Genomic DNA, 22663 nt, shown 5'->3' with positions numbered 1-22663 from the left:
GCAGATCAAAAACATTAACTTGGATAATGAATCCAACTGGGAAATCCAGAATGGAATGTAAAAATATTATGAAAGTCACTCACCATATAGCGAATATGCAGAGTTGTAGATAGGCACAACAAAAAGACTGTCACAAATAAAGCTTTCAGCCCCTAAGACTTTCGTCAAAAATATATGACAAACACAGACAGACAGACACACAGACAGACACAAAGGTGGAGTTTTTTGTTGGGTTTTCTGTCTATGATGAGGGACAACACCCACTGACTGGTGGAGATGGGCATAATAACCCCATATCTTGCAAGTCTGCTGCAACCTCCTCATTAGTGGCATGGGGACTTCTCATGCTTTGATGAATCGTGGCTGGGTGGTATATTTCATGGTAAGGTGGGTGGAAAAGTCTGTTACCATACCCAAAGAGTCCTCAGAAAGCAGATGATATTAGTCACAGAGCTCCACAATGCTGTTGTGGGAGATGTGGGAGTTTATCATTGCCACATTATCTGAGATTTGGAGGTTGAAGATGGCAAAGTGTTGCTGAGCATAGCAACTCTCCAGATATCAATCCTTGCCCTCTTTGGTCATTGGTTGCAACTCAAGCACAAGGTGGCACACTCTGATGGGGACAAAAGGGGTCACTGGAAAGAGATGAGAGCAGTACGGGCCTAGCAAGTGCCTCAAAAAGTGGTCATTGAATTTAAGCATCATCAGCAGAACTTGCATTGTGCTGTGGACTAGCTGGGGTGCCTAAGCACTCAGGGGACATTGACAGCTGTTGCCATGTGGACTTGGTTCACTTATCTGACAACTGGAGAATTTATAGTGTCGGACTTGGACCCTCAGAAATGTTTTAAAGTGATTTTCCAGTGCTTACCTCATTTTATTTGAACATGTTTTTTGGCCTCTATAGTTGCAGGTGTGTTTACCCTGAAATTTTTCTAAGTGCAGTATGCTGTTTGCACCTGAACTCTGAATTCATATTCATGATTTATTGCACAGGTCAGTGTTACAAACCATTAAGTTCACAGTGGTCCTGAACAGTAATTCAAGCTATCTACACCAGGGTTTGAACTGTTTCACTGACGTTGTTACCTTGAAAATCTGTAATCATTGTCAGTATTTGTTGTTTTACCCCCTCTCAGTACTGGCATTTACTCTGTTCTAGGCATCACTGTATATTGTCATATTTGACAGCCTTGTTATTCTGCCAGATATTTTATGCAGACTTTGACTGTTAGGTTAGTTCATGTTAGGTTTCTGTACTCCAGGTATCTGTGCTAAATTTGATTGCTTTTGGGCCTTCTATTACAATGTGGAGGAGTGAGTGGTCAATCATGGTTGGGGATCCTGATTCTTGTTTCACAAGCCCCAGTGGTACACTGTTTGTCTCTCCAGCAGCTCTCAAGTGGTCACACCAGCGAAACATTAACTGTGTCTACCATTGTGTGCAGTGGTGTTAGCAGAGGCCATTCGATGCACAGAATTCATTTACAGGATAAGTTATATTCATTTTGTACAATTCCTCAAAGTGTTCAACACAATTTTGGAGTGTTTCCTTTAATAGCTTGTGTTCTCAAAGTGTTCCCTAAATCCTGTTTTAAAGGAAAGGGTTTTATGTACTATATTACCATGTCTTCTGGCCATGTATTGAGGTTGGTATATTTTTTACTATTGTTTATTTTTTATGTTTCTAAGTTTGAAATGTTAATGATTTCCTAAAAATGCTGTTGGGCATGAAGAATTTCACACATTACATTCACTAACAGTATGGGGGTTTCTTGTCCCCACTAATAGTGATTATCAGTATTGTTCAAAACTATTTTAATAAGCAGGAGTTGTGATCCCCTCATTTTCCTAAATCAAGTTCTTACCCTTTAGTGCTATCATCTTGTTCTTTCTAGGCATAAATTATTGTTAGTATCATACCCACCCCTTGGAGCTTGTTATCTGTTGTAAATAAATTTTGAGAATTGTCATTATTCATTTGATCCTTTGTTAATTAATTGGTTCATATGAAATGAAGTGTTACTTCCTGATCTCTTGCCCACTGAAGGGTTGTTATTATAGTTATTCAAACAACTTTTGAAATTCTTTTAAATTAATTGTTTCTCTATCTGAAAGTTTTATATTATCAAACAATTGCTTTAAAATCATAAACTTTGTTTGAGTTTAGAGAACCTTTAATTTCCATTTAAAGTTCATTGTTTTAATTCTGAAATTTTTGATGTATAACTCATATTATGTTGAAGAAGTGGTGAATGATGATTCAAAAGCCTGGGGGTCCAGTCCTTCCACTAAAATCATTGTTGGTGATTTTGGGGTGCAGTGATTACCAAATTACAGAAGCCAAATATGTTAGGACTCCTAGAGTCAGCACCATGGCTGAAAACACCTCAGATGCAGATCTGTACTGTATCTCTAGAAGATAAATGCCAGTGATGACAATGCTATCCCATTTTATGTGGTGAGGGCTTGTGTCAGAGTTTTGAGCCATGAGGAGGTGAGCTTTCCAAATGTTCACCTATTGATCAGTGATACAGCCCCAGCATCCAGCTGCAATTGGACATCCTGGTTCTGAATAAGCAGCTGAATGAAAAGTTTCTTTGGATCATGTGTGTGCACATGGATGCTGGGAAGATTACTGCATAGTGGAAGTGCTGTAGCAGATCTGATCTGGGAGTTTGAAGCAAAGGGTTGAGGATCACGGTATCATTGACATCGACACAATGGACATACATTGGCTCCGAACTGTGGGCAGTCACGTTAACAGACAGGAACCATAATTTCTTTGAGCAAATGTTTTGGATGTGCCCAATGTTTTTACATAACAAACATTTGGTTTGCAGAAAAGACAAGCATATATACATCATGAGAAATGTAGCAATGATGGCATGATTGCAATTTGCCTCTGTTATGTGGTTTCCGTGGATGTGCAACCAGAACAACCACTGTTTACAATGCCAGGAAGAAACAGAGACCCTTTGTAAACAAGACTGACAGGCAGCATCATTTCCAGCTCTTTAGCATCAAACAATTTCTGTGCCTTTATTTGAATGACATCCTCAAGCAAAGGGTCTGATAATAGTAACATTTTGAACATTAATGTTCTGCAACATGGCATCTGCGTATTGCGTACCACAGGGACACACGAATTTGCAGGTGCAGTAATGCCTCATAGCTCTACAAGTCACTGTTGATAGGTCTGGGTAGGTTGGTGCTTCATACAAAAGAACTTATACGCTGCAGTGGTGAACAAAAGCTGGAAATTGAAATATTTGGGAGGGAGCCTTAACAAAGATGTTCAGGGTAGGTTGGTGCTTCATACAAAATAACTTATACCCTGCAGTAGTGGTCAAAACCAGAAAGTTGAAATACATGGGAGGGAGGCTTAACAAAGATGCACAAGATACTTATGCCAACCCAAGGAAAGAAACATAACCATTGAACATCACCTGAAATGTTGTAGGCTGCAAGATGTTGAAACAGCTGCAGTTGTACTTGACTCATTCCTCTGTGACAGCATTGATCTTGTGGAACTTGGAGCCGATCAGTGTCTGTTGTCACTGTCATCAGTCTGGTCAATGTGTCAAAGCAGGGTTTGCTGCAGAAACTGTTCGTCCTCTAACAACAATGTCACCTGAGCAGCTGAGCATACTGCATCAACTGAAACTTCAGAAGTTCATGTAATGACACATCTTAGGCAGCACCTGTCCTGTGTCAGTCTTATTATCTTTAAAGCAGGTGTGTTGGTAATGCTTTGTCCCCTCCATAGGTTCTTCTGTCCCTTATCATACTCCACCTTCCAGGTGGTCTTTGTACAGATCCATCAGTTTTTGTGGAACACCGTGTAATCCATTTTGCAGCAGCATTCATGTCACCCTTCTGCCAGCCACACAGTGGGTGGAAGCTTGCCTTGCTTGCCAAGCTTTGCCTTGGTCATGAGGGCCTTTGCCTCGCCTCCACAGTAGCCATCTTCCCCAACCCCTTTTCCCCACATTTTGTCTGGTCCTTTGTGTCATTTTGTTCGTCCTTTTCTTGTGTCTTTTCCCACTGATGTTGTTCCTATTGTGTCATGACTGTGGTATCTTCTGAGAATTGGGAAAGGTCCACAGCAGTGCTGGTGCTCCAATGCATGTAGCATCTCAGAGGTGACCCTGTTCTCACTATAACCCCCCCCCCCTGCCCCCTCTGCCCCCCTCCACCCACCTGTTCTTTATTCTTGCTGCTGCCCCAATGTTCCTTTTACCTTGTTGTTTGCCTATTTTCCCTTCTTCCACTTGAATGGACTGTGCTCTTTGTGTTGTTCCTCCCTTTGTTTCTGCCACTTTACATCATGGGATCAATAACCTCACCATTTGGTCCCTTCTGCCCCAGCCAGCCAAACAACCATCCAACCAACCAATTGAAAGAAATGTTGGAAACCAAATGTGATGGATTTGAAAGAATATGGGAAGAGTCATTTACAGCCAGAATATAGGTCAACCACTAACTCAGCGTCCTAGGAAGAATACTACAATGAATTTAGAAACAACTTTTGGAAGAATCTACTGTGAAACTTTGTACACAGTGATGAGGTGGTTACAAGATAAATTCAGTCACTTGAAAACATTGTCATTTTTGGAGTTTTTAATTTCAAATCATTTTGATCAACATAAACACTATTACAATAACTGAATAATTTCTATGAATCGGTTTTTTCTGCTTAATGCTACATCTAGTGGTTGTGCATATTTTGGAAGAATTGTATCTTCAAAGTGTCGGTGATTTGTTGCAGTTAATGTCATATGGGCTCCAGACTGTGTAATTTGAAACTGATTTCTCCTTCTAATGACTCAGATGAGAGAAGCTTTCAGCCATAAAAAATGTGTACGTAGTTTACACTCTAAAGAACAGCTTGCAAACTTAGCTCTGTTACTGATTAAAAAGGAGTTCCTGTAGCAGTTCAAATCTGTGTTCCCCCGCCCCCCTCCTTCACCCCCAGTCTACCATGTTCAATGAATTCACAATAAATATATTTTCATATTTAAAAATGACATTTTATTTCATTTAACTGCTTGCCTTGATGAAAAGTTCAGTACATGCCACTATTTAGAATGTTCGTCACCATTTTTGCTCAGTAAAAAGAACTGATTGCCTTCATCTGAGAGGCTACAGAATAGCTATTAGTTTAAGAATACAATTTTATTCATTAGGCCTGCCTGTGTATGTAATATCAGCAGCTGTTACTGAGTTATTTGAATGAGTACAGTAGACATTACACAAAATGGTAAACTGGAGCAGATTCGTTTGCCACAAAGGCCTAGGCTGTAGGGAAGAGACCGTTTGATATGGAATGCGTGGCAGCTGTCATAATGGAGGTACTGTTGCTTGTTGGTGGGTTTGATGACAAGCAACAGCACCTCCATTATGACAGCTGCCACCCATTCCATATCAAACGGTCCCTTCCCTACAGCCTAGACCTTCGTGGCAAACGAATCTGCTCCAGTCCTGAATCCCTGAACCATTACACCAACAACCTGAAAACAGCTTTCGCATCCCGCAACAACCCTCCCGACCTGGTACAGAAGCAAATAACCAAAGCCACTTCCTCATCCCCTCAAACCCAGAACCTCTCACAGAAGAACCCCAAAAGTGCCCCACTTGTGACAGGATACTTCCCGGGACTGGATCAGACTCTGAATGTGGCTCTCCAGCAAGGATACGATTTCCTAAAATCCAGCCCCGAAATGAGATCCATCCTTCATGAAATCCTCCCCACTCCACCAAGAGTGTCTTTCCTCCGTCCACCTAACCTTCGTAACCTCTTAGTTCATCCCTATGAAATCCCCAAACCACATTCCCTACACTCTGGCTCCTACCCTTGCAACAGCCCCTGGTGTAAAACCTGTCCTATGCACCCTCCCACCACCACCTACTCCAGTCCTGTAACCCGGAAGGTGTACACGATCAAAGGCAGAGCCACGTGTGAAAGCACCCACGTGATTTACCAACTGACCTGCGTACACTGTGACACTTTCTATGTGGGAATGACCAGCAACAAACTGTCCATTCGCATGAATGGACACAGGCAGACAGTGTTTGTTGGTAATGAGGATCACCCTGTGGCTAAACATGCTTTGGTGCACGGCTAGCACATCTTGGCACAGTGTTACACCGTCCGGGTTATCTGGATACTTCCCACCAACACCAACCTATCCGAACTCCGGAGATGGGAACTTGCCCTTCAATATATCCTCTCTTCTCGTTATCCACCAGGCCTCAATCTCCGCTAATTTCAAGTTGCCGCCACTCATACCTCATTTGTCATTCAACATCATCTTTGCCTCTGCACTTCCGCCTCGACTGACATCTCTGCCCAAACTCTTTGCCTTTAAATATGTCTGCTTGTGTCTGTATATGTATGGATGGATATCTGTGTGTGTGTGTGTGTGTGTGTGTGTGTGTGTGTGTGTGTGTGTGTGTGTGTGTGCGCGCGCGCGGGAGTATATACCTATCCTTTCTTCTCCCTAAGATAAGTCTTTCCGCTTCTGGGATTGGAATGACTCCTTACCCTCTCCCTTAAAACCCACATCCTTTCGTCATTCCCTGTCCTTCCCTCTTTCCTGAAGAAGCAATCGTTGGTTGTGAAAGCTAGAAATTTTGTGTGTGTGTTTGTGTGTTATTTTATTGTGCCTGTCTACCGGTGTTTTCCTGCTTGGTAGGGAGGATCCAGATGGCAGAGTTTGTGAAGCAGTCATTAAAATAAGGAATGTTATGTTTGGCAGCATGCTCAGCAATTGGATGGTCCTGCTGTTTCTTGGTCATGGTTTGTTGGTGGCCATTCATGTAGACAGACTGCTTGTTCGTTGTCATGCGCACAGAACGAAGCATAGTGGTTACAGCTTAGCTTTTACATCATATGACTGGTCCACAGGTAGCCCCCTGGCTTTGATGGGATAGGTGATGTTTGTGACTGACTAGAGTAGAAGGTGGTGGGAGGTTGCATGGGATAGATCTTGCATCTAGGTCTGTTACAGGGATATGAGCCATGAGTGAAGGTGTTGGGAGCATAGATTGGATAGGGGTGGATAAGGATATTGTGTAGTGGGTAGGACATTCTTCATTTCAGGGAATAACAAGAGGGGAATACTCCTCTGTGACTGGACCTGGGATACGGCAATGGACACCTGCATGCCACGTCCTATGCAGGCCTGTTCATGGACGATCTAGAGGAATCCTTCCTAACCACCCACAATCTCAAATCCCTCACCTGGTTGAGATTCACTGATGATTATCTGGATTGAGAGTGAGGACACCCTATTCACATTCCTCCAGAACCTAAACACCTTCTCCCCCATTCGTTTCACCTGCTCCTCCTCAACCCAACAAGCCACCTTCCTCAATATTGACCTCTTCCTCTAAGCTGTCTACATCAGTACCTCTGTCCATATCAAGCCTACCAGCCACTGGCAATATCTCCAATTTGATAGCTGTCACCCCTTCCATACCAAGAAGACCCTTCTGTTCAACCTAGCTACCCATTTCCGTCATAGCAGTCTCTCTCGAAAGATACCAAGGGCTCACTGAGGCTTCCACGCACCATACATCTACATCTACATCTACATGACTACTCTGCAATTCACATTTAAGTGCTTGGCAGAGGGTTCATCGAACCACAATCATACTATCTCTACTATTCCACTCCCGAACAGCGCGCGGGAAAAACGAACACCTAAACCTTTCTGTTCGAGCTCTGATTTCTCTTATTTTATTTTGTTGATCATTCCTACCTATGTAGGTTGGGCTCAACAAAATATTTTCGCATTCGGAAGAGAAAGTTGGTGACTGAAATTTCGTAAAAAGGTCTCGCCGCGACGAAAAACGTCTTTGCTGTAATGACTTCCATCCCAACTCGCGTATCATATCTGCCACACTCTCTCCCCTATTACATGATAATCCAAACGAGCTGCCCTTTTTTGCACCCTTTCGATGTCCTCCGTCAATCCCACCTGGTAAAGATCCCACACCACACAGCAATATTCTAACAGAGGACGAATGAGTGTAGTGTAAGCTGTCTCTTTAGTGGACTTGTTGCACCTTCTACGTGTCGTGCCAATGAAACGCAACCTTTGGCACGCCTTCCCCACAATATTATCTATGTGGTCCTTCCAACTGAAGTTGTTCGTAATTTTAACACCCAGGTACTTAGTTGAATTGACAGCCTTGAGAATTGTACTATTTACCGAGTAATCAAATTCCAACGGATTTATTTTGGAACTCATGTTTATCACCTCACACTTTTCGTTATTTAGCATCAACTGCCACCTGACACACCATACAGCAATCTTTTCTAAATCGCTTTGCAACTAATATTGGTCTTCGGATGACGTTACTAGACGGTAAATTACAGTATCATCTGCGAACAACCTAAGAGAACTGCTCAGATTGTCACCCAGGTCATTTATATAGATCAGGAACAGTAGAGGTCCCAGGATGCTTCCCTGGGGAACACCTGAAATCACTTCAGTTTTACTTGATGATTTGCGTCTATTACTACGAACTTCGACCTGCCTGAGAGGAAATCACGAATCCAGTTGCACAACTGAGATGATACCCCATAGGTCTGCAGCTTGATTAGAAGTCGCTTGTGAGGAATGGTGTCAAAAGCTTTCAGGAAATCTAGAAATAGGGAATCAACTTGAGATCCCCTGTCGATAGCGGCCATTACTTCGTGCGAATAAAGAGCTAGCCGCGTTGCACAAGAGCGATGTTTTCTGACGCCATGCTGATTACATGTCAATAGATCATTCCCTTCGAGGTGATTCATAATGTTTGAATACAGTATATGCTCCAAAACCCTATTGCAAACCACGTCAATAATATAGGTCTGTAGTTAGATGGATTATTCCTACTACCCTTCTTAAACACTGGTGCGACCTGCGCAATTTTCCAATCTGTAGGTACAGATCTATCGGTGAGCGAGTGGTTGTATATGAGTGCTAAGTAGGGAGCTATTGTATCAGCATAATCTGAAAGGAACCTAATCGGTATACAATCTGGACCTGAAGACTTGCCCGTATCAAGCGATTTGAGTTGCTTCGCAACCCGTAAGGTATCTACTTCTAAGAAACTCATGCTAGCAGATGTTCGTGTTTCAAATTCTGGAATATTCCGTTCGTCTTCCCTGGTGTAGGAATTTCGGAAAACTGCGTTCAATAACTCCGCTTTAGTGGCACAGTCGTCGGTAACAGTACCATCGGCACTGCGCAGTGAAGGTATTGACAGCGTCTTGCCGCTTGTGTAATTTACATCCGACCAGAATTTCTTCGGATTTTCTACCAAATTTCGAGACAATATTTCGTTGTGGAACCTATTAAAGGCATCTCGCATCGAAGTCCATGCCAAATTTCGCGCGTCTGTAAATTTTAGCCATAGTTGCCCTCCCAACCTTGTACAGAAACAGATCTCCCATACCTCATCCCTCCAGTCACCCATCACCTCCAAAAGTCCCACTGTCTGACCACAGAGGAGCATTCCCCTTGTGACTCAGTACTACACAGGAATGGAGCAATTGAATCGCATTCTTTGCCAGGGTTTTGACTACCTCTCATCATGCCCTGAAATGATGAATGTCCTACCCACTATACTTCTCATCCTTCCCACATCAGTATTCTGTTGCCCACGGAACCTACACAGTATCTTCATCCATCCATACACAACCCCTGCTCCCGCCCCTTGTTTCATGGCTCATATCCCTGTAATAGACTTAGATGCAAGACCTGTCCCAAGCATTCCCCACCACCACCTACTCCAGTCTGGTCACAAGCAACACCTATCCCAAGGCAGGCAGGGCTACCTATGAAATTAGTCATGTGATCTACAAGCTAAGCTTACCACTGTGCTTCATTCTACATGGGCATGACAGACAATAGGATGTCTGTCCACATGAATGACCATCAACAAACTATGGTCAAGAAACAGCAGCACCACCCTGTTGCTTTGCATGCTGCCAAACATAATGTTCTCAATTTTAATGAGTGCTTCACTGTTTATGCCATCTGGACCCTTCCTACCAACACCAGGTTTTCTGTATTGTGTAGGTGGGACTCTGTCTGCAAAATGTCCTATGTTCCCATAATCCCCTGGCCTCTTCCTTCATCATTTACTATCCTTCACCCTCTTATCCCCTTCTCTGTTCCCACTCTAGCACTACACAGTCTTCTGTTGCACCAACACACGCACAGTTTCTTTACTTCTCTCCCTACCCATTCCAAACCCCCCACCCCTGCCCACCATCTAACCTCTGAACTATACCTAGCTGCCCTACCATCTCTCCACTTTGTTCCTGTATGCTCCACATGCACCACTTTCATGTACCATACTCATACCCTGCTCTCCCTCTCCCTCTGCCCCAGCCTCCTCCTTACCCCCACAACCCAGTCTGCTTTTCCCATCGTGTGTAGTTGCTCGCAGTCTGCCTCTGGCAGCGAGAGACAGTGGTCACATGTGTGTGAGCTGCATTTGCATGAATGTTTCTGTGTATGTTGTCTACTTCAGCAGAATACCTTCTGGCCGAAAGCTTACATTGATGAAGATTTCCTGGGTCTCCAGCCAGGTGGTAGCATTGATAGATGTTTCGGGAAGTGTCATACAACACATCTTCTGGTGAAGTCTTCACCAGAAGATGGGTAACATGACACTTCACGAAATGTCTTTCAGTGCTACCACCCGGCTGGAGGCCCAAGAAACCTTCATCAGCAGTTTACGCTGGGAAAGCCTATGTCACATATAGAAAGCTTACAAGTTTAGTAGTCCTTTTGTTGTGCTTATCTGTGGGTCAACTTCTGCACTATATGGTGTGTAGCAATCTTTCCTTCTCATAATACTGTCAAAGTTCTCACTGATAATTTTTAAGAAAGAAAGCCTGTACAAAAATCACAAGTAACCACTACATTTTTATTATTGTTGAATGCTCAATAGAGAGTTATTATGAAATTTTGTTTTTGTCGCACATCGTTGTATTTACTCCTTTGAGCAAAATTTATAAATATAATTGTCCTTAAGTGTATGTATCAAAAGGAATATCCACTCAAGAAAACCATAAACTACCAGCTGCCCAGATCATACCTTCAGGTGAAATTATTACTACTGCTGATAGACACACACAAAAGTAGAAACAGCCATTGTAGCTGTTGGAAATGTTAGTTCCTTTCTCAGAATGGCAGAGAAATGGACTGGGAAAGGTTAGAAAGGAGGCAGATTACACAGACCCTTGATGAGAGGACACCACCAGTTGTGACCACAATGGTATCTTTATTTACATTTTTATTAAACTGCACTTCTTCTTCAGAAAACAATTTCCAAATATGTCCTATGTTGACAAGAACATAAGTCTTTCCTAAACACTATCTGTTCATAGTTATTTGGTTTTGCACTGAAATTTTTGACCAACCATTGGGTGTAAATAACATGTTCCACTAATATTTTGTGCATTGGCCTTGTATACCCTCTGCCTCACTCATAATATGTCTTCAAAGCACAGAGGCAAAATATTAGTAAACAGAGCAAGTTTAATTTTGTATATTAACTCATAACTTCATTGATTATTGAGTGTACTAGGAAAAACTGGATTTTGATATTTGGTTTTGATTTGAGTTATCTTCTATTGCAAACACTGAAACTGTACTTTCTTTTTACAGAGCAAGCTTCTACAGCTGCAAGAGGAAAATGCTAGAGCAAAGAGTGATATTAATCAAGATTTGTTGAAACCTAATAAGTTGCACATTGTTGTTGACAAGTGCAGTCTCTTACGGCATTGTATTCTATTTCACCTTTATGCACCAAGTGGACCAAATGAATGTATTGCTGTGTCGTGCAATGAAATCAGGAGGACCAGTGATGACATTGTAGCTGAACTCAGAACAGTTCCTTTTCTGGACTTTCAAAGGCATCTTCCATCACCTGAATCTCAAGAAACTAGCCAATATGAAGACAACAGTGAATTACAAAGGGTACTCCAAGATAAAGGACTGCATGACAGTCAATGGTTACAGCAAGTACGCAGAGCTTTTAAGGCATCATCTGAAAAACATATAAATGTAAGTTAATGAAAAACACTATCTTTCTTTTACAGCCTCATAATTAGTGTGAATATTATGTTTATCAACTTCTCCCATGTAATTTATGACATAATAGTTCATGGGTGAATGGCCACAATATTTCAGCAAATTGGCTGTGCTAGTTAACTGAGTATCTAGGAGCTACTGTGGCACTTGTGGCACATTCCCCTCTCCCACCGACCTTGTGCTGAGTGTGATATCTGGACCCCAACCTCTTGCTGCCTAATGCTCACTTGGTCTGTAGCTCACACCCTCCGATGCATACTGGAAACATTTCTGCTGTTGCTCCAGCTGCCCCCAATGTCAGTTCATTGTGGCATATTTCTTTCATTTTCTTAAATATGCCCCTAATGTCAGTTCATTGTGGCATATTTCTTTCATTTTCTTAATCAAACTATATACAGGTTCCAGGGCCTTGGTAAGAATGTAGCCACTACCATGACAATCGATGACCAGTTCCTTACTCTAATCTTAGTAGGTTATTTATTTACACAATTCCAGAAGTTGGAAGTCTGTATGAGAACCTTAGTAGCATTGTAATCCATTTTGTGTAATTTTAATAGACAGTCTTCCATGACTGCCAACTTGTTATGCTACTGCAGTCTGGTTTGTCATTAGTGTTCATGGTAATGATCTCCAACAGTACGCAGCAACTGTCTGATGTGTATATGCCACATTGGCAAGGAATCTGACAGACCCCAATCTTCCATAATCCAAGGTCAACCTCGACACTTGACCAAGCAGTGGCCGTGTTTTACCTCAGTTGTCACTGCATTAAATTACATTGCTGCTGAAAAGAAGGAAGATCCAGCAGTGCTGAAAACCACTTAAGTCCTGATGAAAAAAGGACCAACCATAGAAGAATTCCAGCTAACAAACAAATCATTTTATAAGAGGAACTATGATCCATTGTAGTAGAAATGGTTTCTTGCTATCCCTGCTCATCTATGGTCAGATATTCTAAACTATTTCCATGATGCTCTTACATCTGGTCACGTAGGATTTATGGAGACTCTAGACACAATCACATATAGGTATCAATGGCCAGCTCTCTACCAATCCAATAGACACTATGTGAGATGCTGTAAGGATTGCTAATGATGAAAGTATGTGGAACAGTTCCCTCCAGGGCACTTGCTACTAATTCCACCAGCAGCAGCACTTGACCTTTTGGTGGGTTTCCTGAAGTCGACAAACATGAATTGACCAATAATGGTTTGTAATGACTACCTCACCTGCTTTGCTTTCACCGGAGCTGCTCCAACTGAAGATGCTCCAGAAATTTTAAATTTCCTGGGAGAAGATATTATTTTTAAGCACAGAACACCATTTGTCATCATCTCTGATTATGGAAAATATACCAGTCAAGGCTAGTGTCAGAGGTAATTTCACATTGCAGTGTCAACCATAGGATGACAACTACCAAGCCCCATAGATGAATGGTCTCACAGAATGCTTTACTAAAACATTAGCAGATATGCTGTTGATGTACATTGATGTTTAACAGAGAGTTTGGAATACAGTGCTGTTCATTATCACATTCACATGCAATATGGCAAAGCAAGACACTACAGGCTTCACATTGTTGTTTCTGTACAGGGTTGCAAGGCTGAAACAACAATGTCTATATTGTTCCCATTTCATCTGGATGATACACGAAACACATAATTACCAGAACTCATGAAGCAAGACAGGTAGCTCACATATGGACCCTGGACACCAAGAAGGAAAGCTGAGAGCACAATAACACCAAACACCAGCCAATAATATACAACCTGGATGACTAAAGTGCTACTCTGCACTGTATTGTATCCTTCATTGCTTGTCAAATATCACATATGCAGTTGAGAATTATGACCCTTCAAAAGTGCAGATACGTCATCCATGTTCCCCACACAAAGTCCTACTACAGTCATAAGAGACCCAGGATGGAGGTCTCGTTTAACAAAACTGAAGACCCGCTTAACAGCTGAGAAACTTCAATGGAAGGTTCTGCCTTGGTGCTTGCCATAATGAAGAGAATATAACAAAATTCTTAGAATGTGAGAATCTGTTGGCACTGCCATACAGAGATCCATTGACAAAGTCTAGATACAGCATGCTGTAGTCAGCTCCAGTGCTCTTTGAACCATGCAGGTAGAGTGTGGGCTGTGTGACATCTTGCACTGTCCTGACAGTAGGTGCCATAGAAATAAACTGCATTTAAAAGTGGACATAGCCCACAAGGATATATGTATATCATATTTACTCGATTATAAGATGAAGGTTTTTTCCCAAAATGGTCAGTTGAAAAATGCTGGGTTATCTTAAACTTGCAGATTAATCTATGGTTGCTGAGATCAACAGTTTTACATTGTTTACTAAAGTGATATAGGGCTTGTTTTACATTTACAAAAGAAGCTTTGGCTATTGAGATCTCATGCAGATTTATTTTTAACAGTTAGGAAGCATAGCTCAAACGACACTTGCACTCAAAAAAGCAAGAGATTTCCTGATATGCTGAAGCGCTTGATACAGAAGGAAACTTGGCATCTGTAGAACAGTGCAGTGGCACAAGTTTCATGAAAAACAAAAAGATTAGTGGCTCATTGTGTAAAAAATGTTTAAAACATGTGGCAAAAGGTATTCTGTGTGTGAAATGCTACTTTTTGTTGCACGAAAAATGTGCAAAAATATCGTTAAAATTCATCGATGACGATGTTCAGTGGTCATTTCTGGATTGTCACTAGCTTCGGAAGTGAAAACAAAAGATGTCACCATCAAAGGACTGCAAAACGAAGTTAACACCATAAAACCAGAACTATTATTGCTCTAGAAAGAAAACACTGATACGAAGAATCGCAAAATATGCAGTAGCGTGAATCATGAAAGTAAAAAATATAACCTCAAGACCACATGGAGTGATAGGTTTACAATCAATCCAAATCAGTCCAATTTGCAAAGAGATGAAGTAACAAATGCATACATAGTGACTTTAGAGCAAGTCCAATATGAAAACTAAAATTTTGGCAAACTTAGTGATATTTCACAAGATCCACAAATGGTCCTAAATCAGTTTGTAATGACATAGGCCTGCAGTCAAACAGCACAAACTCGGAAAATAAATACCAGTGGTGCAGTGTTACTTACAAGAAAAAGCCTCAAAGTAAGGTTTCAGTAAATGGGAAAGAAGAATTTATCTTCATAGGAGATTCCTTACTTAAAAATATCATTGTGCCAAATTCAAAAGCTGACATGCATCCAGGCATTAGGCTGGATCAACTAAACAACCATTCAAAAACCATTGCTATTACCAAAATGGTGTCAAATCAAATTTCAAGGACATATTCATGCATATTGTGACAAACTCTGTTCGACACAGCAGTGAGGCTGAAATCATTAGTGAATCTTGAAACTTGATTTGCACTGCCAAATCTTTGTGTAGTAACTAAAGACAGGTAATAAGTAGTATTTTGTACAGGAGATCAGCGAGTGACACACAGATAAAATAAATGATGGAATTAGGGGCCAATGTGATAAGCTGGGTGCTATATTTATAAACCCAAACAAATTTATAAGTAACAAATGTCTGGGTATAGATGGGGTACATCTAAATAGGCTAGGCTCAGTAACTCTGAGTCAAACGTTTTTGGACATTTACAAAATCATCGATAATCAAGGACACTGACAAAGTGTGGAAGGGATGTAAAACAAAATAATCAACTGAAAATAAAAAGTATAAATATATTGCAACAAATGATTTACTTAAAAGCATTCAAAATAACGATAAACATTTTCTAATGCATTGGAATGTAAGTGGTATAGCCTCGGATTTTTGTAACCCAAGTTATTCAAAAACTGATGAACTTCAAGTTCTGCTTTCAGAATGTTGAAGTTTAAAAATTGTATGTTTAAGTGAACATTGGCTGACAAAAGGCAGTATAGAGATTCTTAACAAAATTGAACATTTTACAGTTTCCAGTAGTTTTTGTAGAGGTAACAGATCTTGTGGGTGCTGCTGCATCCTTCTAAATGACTCCATAAATTTCAAAGAGAGAAATGAGTTTAATTGTTTGAATGTGGAAGGTAATTTTGAAAGTTGAGCTATGGAGCTAATTTTTTAAATTCTGTAAGTGTATCTCTTTGCAGAATTCCTGGAAGTGCTGTAACACAATTATTTTTATTCAGATTTCAATGTTTATTAGAAAGACAGAAAGAAAAAAATTGTAATTCCAGCAGACTTTAATATAAATGTATTAAATAATAATAATGACACTGTAAATGTTTGTGACTTAATTCAGAAATAGGCTTTTAATTTAAATTTCACTGAATGTACTAAAAGGAATAGCCACTCTGAAACATGTATTGACAATATTCTGACAAATTATGTTTGAGGATGGAATCATATTCTGTTTAGATTTAGGGATTTCGGATCATTCAGCACTGCTCATAGAGCTTCCAAAAATAGGGAAACCAAAATATGTGAAAACATGTTTTAAAAGGAGCAAAGAGAATGTAAATATATTTTCTTATAAAGCGATAACTATAAACTGGTCTCTACATAATAGTGTGTCAAGTGAAAAAAATTTCAAAACATTCCTAAACTGTTTCGTAGATGTTTTCACTGAAACTTTTCCCCCTCAAGCTTGGCAACAGAGAGTGGCCAACAATATAAATTGGATTACACCAAGAATAAAAGTTTATAGTGCCACGAAAATACAGTTTCACAATGATTTAAAACATAATAAAAATGCTGACTCTGTGGGGTATGTAAAAGGATATAAGAATACATTCAAAAAAGTTGTACAGGGAGGGAAAAAAAGTGGCTAACAACTTGTATATTAGTAAAAATGAAAGTGCCTAGAAATAGTCCAAATAAAAATTAAAAATGATATAATTATAGATCCTTTTCAAATCTCAAACTGTTTCAATGATTTCTTCATAGATGTGGCAAAATCAGAAGTAGATATCACAGCCCACCAGGACAAGGTAGATATCAACTTTGTAAATAGAAAATGAAATGCAAGCTTTAAAACATTCAGAAGAATTATTCCAAAAGATGTACAAGATTTTAAAAAACAAGAAATCAGCTGGGTGGGATGAAATTCCAACCATTGTACTCAAGGCTGTTTATAACATCATTTCTCATCCATTGGCTAAAATTATTAATCAATCATTTGAGGAAGGATATTTCCCAGATGTGTTAAAATATGCTGAAATAAGACTGTTGTTCAAGAAAGGCTCACCAGATGACACGGGAAATTGCTGCCGTATATCCCTGCTGCTAGGTTTTGCTAAGGTGATAGAAAGGATTGTTGCAAAACATCTTGAAAACTTTCTTATAGGAAACAACATTATAGTTAAAAACCAATTTGGATTTCAAAAGGGGAAAAAATAATAAATGCTATCAGGGAATTCACTGAAAAGATAAGCTCTGCTTTAGAATAGGGTAAAAAGGTCACAGGTATTTTTTGTGATTTGACCAAAGCTTTTGACTTGGTCAGTCAATATACAAGTTAGATAGGTAGAGGGTCGTGGACAGGGCATGCAGTGGTTCAAATCATTTGTCAGAAAGAAAACAGAGAGTTATTCTAAATTCAAATGGACTGTAAAAAATTTGTACAGCGGTCCCACAGGTCTCAATTTTAGGATCTTATCTTTTTCTGCTGTATATAAGTGAGTTACCTTTAAACACTGATGTTCACTCCATTTTAGTTGCAGATGACACCTCTGTTTTAATTGAAAATGACAATTTAGAACAAATTCATGATACTGTGTAAAATATAATGGGAAATGTAGAATTACGATTTCAGCACAATGGATTAAAACTCAATGTAACAAAAACACAGTTAGTGCAGTTCAGTCCTAAAACATCATCCTCTCCCATAAAAATAGGACAAGGCAATCAGGAAATGACTGAAGCAAGTTATGTAAAATTTCTAGGTCTAAACCTTGACAAAAATTTAAATTGGAAGGCACATGCAGACTTCTTAGCAATCAAACTAGCTTATGAAATCTGGTCCCACCCTTATGGATACCAAGAAGAGAGTCTACCACAGCTGCTTTGAGACTATAAGTCGATCCAAAATAATTTTCTGGGGAAACTCTTTGAACAGCCTGAGATTACTTACACTTCACAAGAGAATCATAATTTTTATTTTCATATGCAAAATCAAAATTCAGCTGACAATTTTCATTTTAACCACAATTACAGTACTTGTCACAGACACAGCTTCAAATTTCCCTCTCACAATTTAAAACTTTATGCTCAAACACCATTATACATGGGAATAAAAGCTTACAATAAATTAAATAACACAAATCTGTTAAATATGGAGTTTAACCCACTAAAGAGATACTTACTTAATACGCTAGTGGAAAAATGATATTATTCAATTGAAGAATTCATGCAGGACTGTTTGGAAATTTCAAAGAAAAAAAACAATAAAGATTATGTATTCTATAATAAATTGTTAATTCCTTCCAAGCATTAATCCCGATTTGTGGGCTCTGCTGTTATGGATAACCAGATTTGCTGTGTTAATTAGAAGGCGTGGCCGGATGCCCTTCCCATTGCCACCCCATCACCCCATATCCTCCTGCCCCCCCCCCCCCCCCTCTTCCACGGGATGGTATGTGTGTATCCCAACTGTCTGCATATAGTGTAAGCCGTGGAATAGTGCGGACACATTTCAGATGTCTGTGAGTCGTGTAACTGAGGTGGAACATGGGGACCAGCCCAGTATTCACCTAGCGGGATGTGGAAAACCACCTAAAAACCACATCCAGGCTGGCCGGCACACTGGCCCCAATCGTAAGCCACTGGGCAGATACGAACCGGGGCAGGAAGCAGTCAGTGCTAACCTGGCAGGTGTATAATAAATTGTTAATATTTTGTATAAATTGTATTACAAGCTGCAAAATGGCCATAAGTGTTATATATGTTCTTGTTAAACTGTTCATGTGAAAATGCAGAAATGCCTACTGAAATATGTTAATTATTATAACCTTTTTTTAAAAAAGTAATTCTACATGTTTCCAGTACAAAAATCTTTGATTTGTAATTGTAAATTATGAGATGAATAAACTGCATTCCACAGAAATTTGATTCGTAGGGTACTAGTGCAAGAGGTGCACAGGCAACTAGGAACTGATTGATCTGCTTGAAATTTGGGGAATTTTGTGAACTACAAGAAGACATAGCATTAAATTCTAAGATATTATCAGCTCTTGTAGTATCTGAACAGGTTTGCAATAAAAGTTCTTGTACACGTATGGGTACCATATACAAACATTTATGCTGCTCTTTAAGTAACAGTAATATTGAAAGGCCTAAATGTTGGTCTCCAGCAAACACTGCTCATTCTAAATACAAGTCAGTATTTTATTTGGTTATGAGAGTTGTAATGATTTACCAAGTGGGTTGCAAATGAGAAATTTGTCATTGTCGTGTATTAGAATACAGGGTAAAAACATTGCAACCTTTTAATCAGATTTAGAACAAGATGGTGACATTCAGATGAAGCAAGAAAGAAAAGAAATCCAGAATTAAATGTCTAAAAATATTGAAATAAATCATGTTAAACTGACTGTAATTTCTATTGTAAGAATAAATTTCAATTGCAAGACCAGTCATGGAGATAGTACTGACAGATGTCACAAGACCACAGAGTGAGCGGAAGTTTGAGAATTGGACTGATCTGTGCTTACCATCTTTTATTTACATGTGAGTTAGTGTTCTTGTGTGTGACCTACACCCTAGAAGATGTAGCAAACCTTGTTTGATCACAGCATTGTGCAAATGTTGGAGGGGGAACAGTGACGTCAGATCAGCTGAAAAGTAGGATGAGTGTGGGAAGGGGAGTGGTGAGTGGGCAGCAAACTTCATCATGGTGCCAACCAAGGGAATCTATACCAATAACTTTGACTTTCTATGAGGAGGAGGAGATTAGTGTTTATCTACCCATTGACAACAAGGTCATTAGAGCATTAGAGACAGAGCACAAGCTCGGATTAGGGAAGGACTGGGAAGGAAATCAGTCATGCCCTTTCAAAAGAACCATCCTGGCATTGGTCTGAAATGATTTAGGGAAATCACAGAATACCTAAATCAGGATGGTTGGAGATGGGTTTGAACCGTCATCCTCCCAAATGCGAGTCCAGTGTACTAACCACTGCTCCACCTTGCGCAGTGCTGACTTTTGATGAATTTATACCATGTTTAAACTACAGTTTGTCCAAATCCATTTGAATTCACATTAAAACTTGACAAATATGCACCAATAGTATACATTTCTGCAGGAGACAGTAAGAGTCTACACAGGGCCCAGTAGCATACTTAATGTGTTTCCTGCAGCAGTGTTGTCTAGTTCACTGTGAGGTATGATGGGAATGAAAGGGGATGTGTCAGGTGTTGCTTCTACACAGCCAATGACATAAGGGTGGGCAGATGATATGTTTGGGAACAAGAAACATTGTAACATTCTCACAGCAGTAGAGAAGGGAAATCCAATATGTGTTCAGCAAGAAACAGCTGTATTCTCAGGACAACCATAACCACAACCTCAGAAATCACAATATATTCAGAGAGAACAAATAAGTTTCACAGCTGTGTTCTTAGGATGATGGTGGTGATTAAAAACAGTGGTACCCCAAACAAGTGGCTTAAAAATTGATGTAAACCATTTCTTTTCATTTATTTTATTTCTCCTTATATTATCAAATTGCAGGCAATCAATAAATGGTCCAGCTTTAGAATACATCAAAGTCCCACTAATCCAAACCCCAATAATCCGAACATTTGGTTAATCCGAACATGAAAAAATGTTAGTCAAAGTATGCAAAACTGTGCAGTAAACTGCTGTTCATACAAACTATTTTAATTTACACAGTACATTAAATGTGTATTAGAAAAATTGGCAAGAAAAAATTAGGTTTAAACAATGCATAACAATGAAAGAAAAGCTGTCAAACTTACTAAAATACATCGAACATTTTATCCTTACTTTTTAGTCTAATGTGTGACACATAGTTACACCAACATCTCATAAACATCAAATCAGCAGGTGTAGCAGTGGGCTGTTGCTCTAAGTAATGTAGTGCAAGGTGAAGGGCTTCTGCTGCATCACTGTGTGGCACCAGCTCTCCTTTGTCGCTCTCAGGCTCATTGTCACTTCCATCACAGCAGTCCACTTCTTCCTGGTATGGTTCACAGCAGCAACTAAATCAGCGTCAGTAAGGTTCTCTACACATGCCCCATCTACTGCCATCCATACATCTACATCTCCTTCACTAGCTTCTTCACATCCATTGATTGTCTGTATCATTTGTAGTAGATTTTCCTCTTCATTTTCAACTAGGTTGTCCTGAAATTCAAGAGATGTCCACAGTTTTCTCCATGATTTTCTCAGAGTATTTTATGAAATATTCTGCAATGCCACAGCGGCCCAATAAACAACATCTTTCACATAGGTCTTTATTATTTTGTCCGCTAAAGGAATGCTATCATGTTGCATCAGCATTCTTAAAAATTGTCTTCTGTAAATCAGTTTTAATGTTTGCAGTACGCCCTGGTCCATCGGTTGTAGAACCAGTGCAACATTCGGCAGCAAAAACTTTTCCACAGTTTCTCCATCACCTGATTTCTCAGTGCTGGGGTGAGACAGCACATTATCAATGAATAGGACTCCATGGAAAGAAAAATAATTTTCCTTAGAAAACTGTCAAATGGAGGGAACAAACTGGCCGTGAAACCATTCTTTGAACAGCTTACAATCTATCCATGCTTTTTTCTGGTTGCGATAATACGTGGGCAGGGACTTGATGTTGCAGTTTTTAAAAGCTCTGGGCCTAGCAGATATGCCGATCAGCATTGAAGGCAGCTTGTGATTACCAGCAGCGTTGCTGCATACTAATAAAGTCACATGGTCTTTGCACATTTTAAAACCAGAGGCATGATCTTCTGCTTTTGATGCCAGGCTTTTTGTTGCCAATGCCCTAAAATTAAGGCCAGTCTCGTCAGCATTATAAATTTGTTGGGGAGAATACTTTCCCTCTCTCATAATTTTTCCAGAGACGCCCAAGTATTCCTTCACTGCATCATGGTCAGAAGAAAGCTTCTCTCCAGTAATTATTTGCTGATGGATTCCATGACTTTTTTGAATCTGTCCAACCAATCCGTACTTGCACTAAAAGACTCATCACCATTCATTAACTTGTTCAGGTAAACAGCATTCTCCTGAAACAGTGCTTCACTCAAAGGAGTTCCCCTTTCTCTTTTCTGCATAAACCAAAGGTAAAGAGCTTCATCCAATTTTTTTGTACTGGGACTGTTTCAAAGTCTGCCGAATTTCAAGTGTTTTTCCCGAAGACGTTGCACAGGACTGTTCAAGCTTCATTCAGTTCTTCTTCCAATTACAAATTGTTGCTGTATCAACACCCTGTTCTGTTGCCAACTTAGAAACATTTTCACCATTGTCTATCTGCTTCAAAGCATTCCGTTTTTCTTTGAGCATTAACATTGTGTATTCTGTTTACTCATAATGAAAATACATACACCACTACACCTGAATGAATACAACTGTTGC

The 22663-nt window shown here is 39.9% G+C and overlaps 1 protein-coding gene across 1 annotated transcript in view; it reads left to right on the top strand.

Moving 5' to 3' along the window:
• The window catches only part of LOC126281776 (protein broad-minded-like), a 237746-nt gene that overhangs the window by 148041 nt on the left and 67042 nt on the right, over nt 1-22663 (top strand). The window contains exon 4 of the mRNA XM_049980981.1: nt 11679-12077. Coding sequence (XP_049836938.1) covers nt 11679-12077 — 399 coding nt within the window. The remainder of the gene's footprint in view (nt 1-11678; nt 12078-22663) is intronic.

The sequence above is a fragment of the Schistocerca gregaria genome, chromosome 7, assembly GCF_023897955.1.
Source record: "Schistocerca gregaria isolate iqSchGreg1 chromosome 7, iqSchGreg1.2, whole genome shotgun sequence".
NCBI lineage: Eukaryota > Metazoa > Arthropoda > Insecta > Orthoptera > Acrididae > Schistocerca > Schistocerca gregaria.
This window is presented reverse-complemented; position numbering and strand designations above follow the sequence as displayed.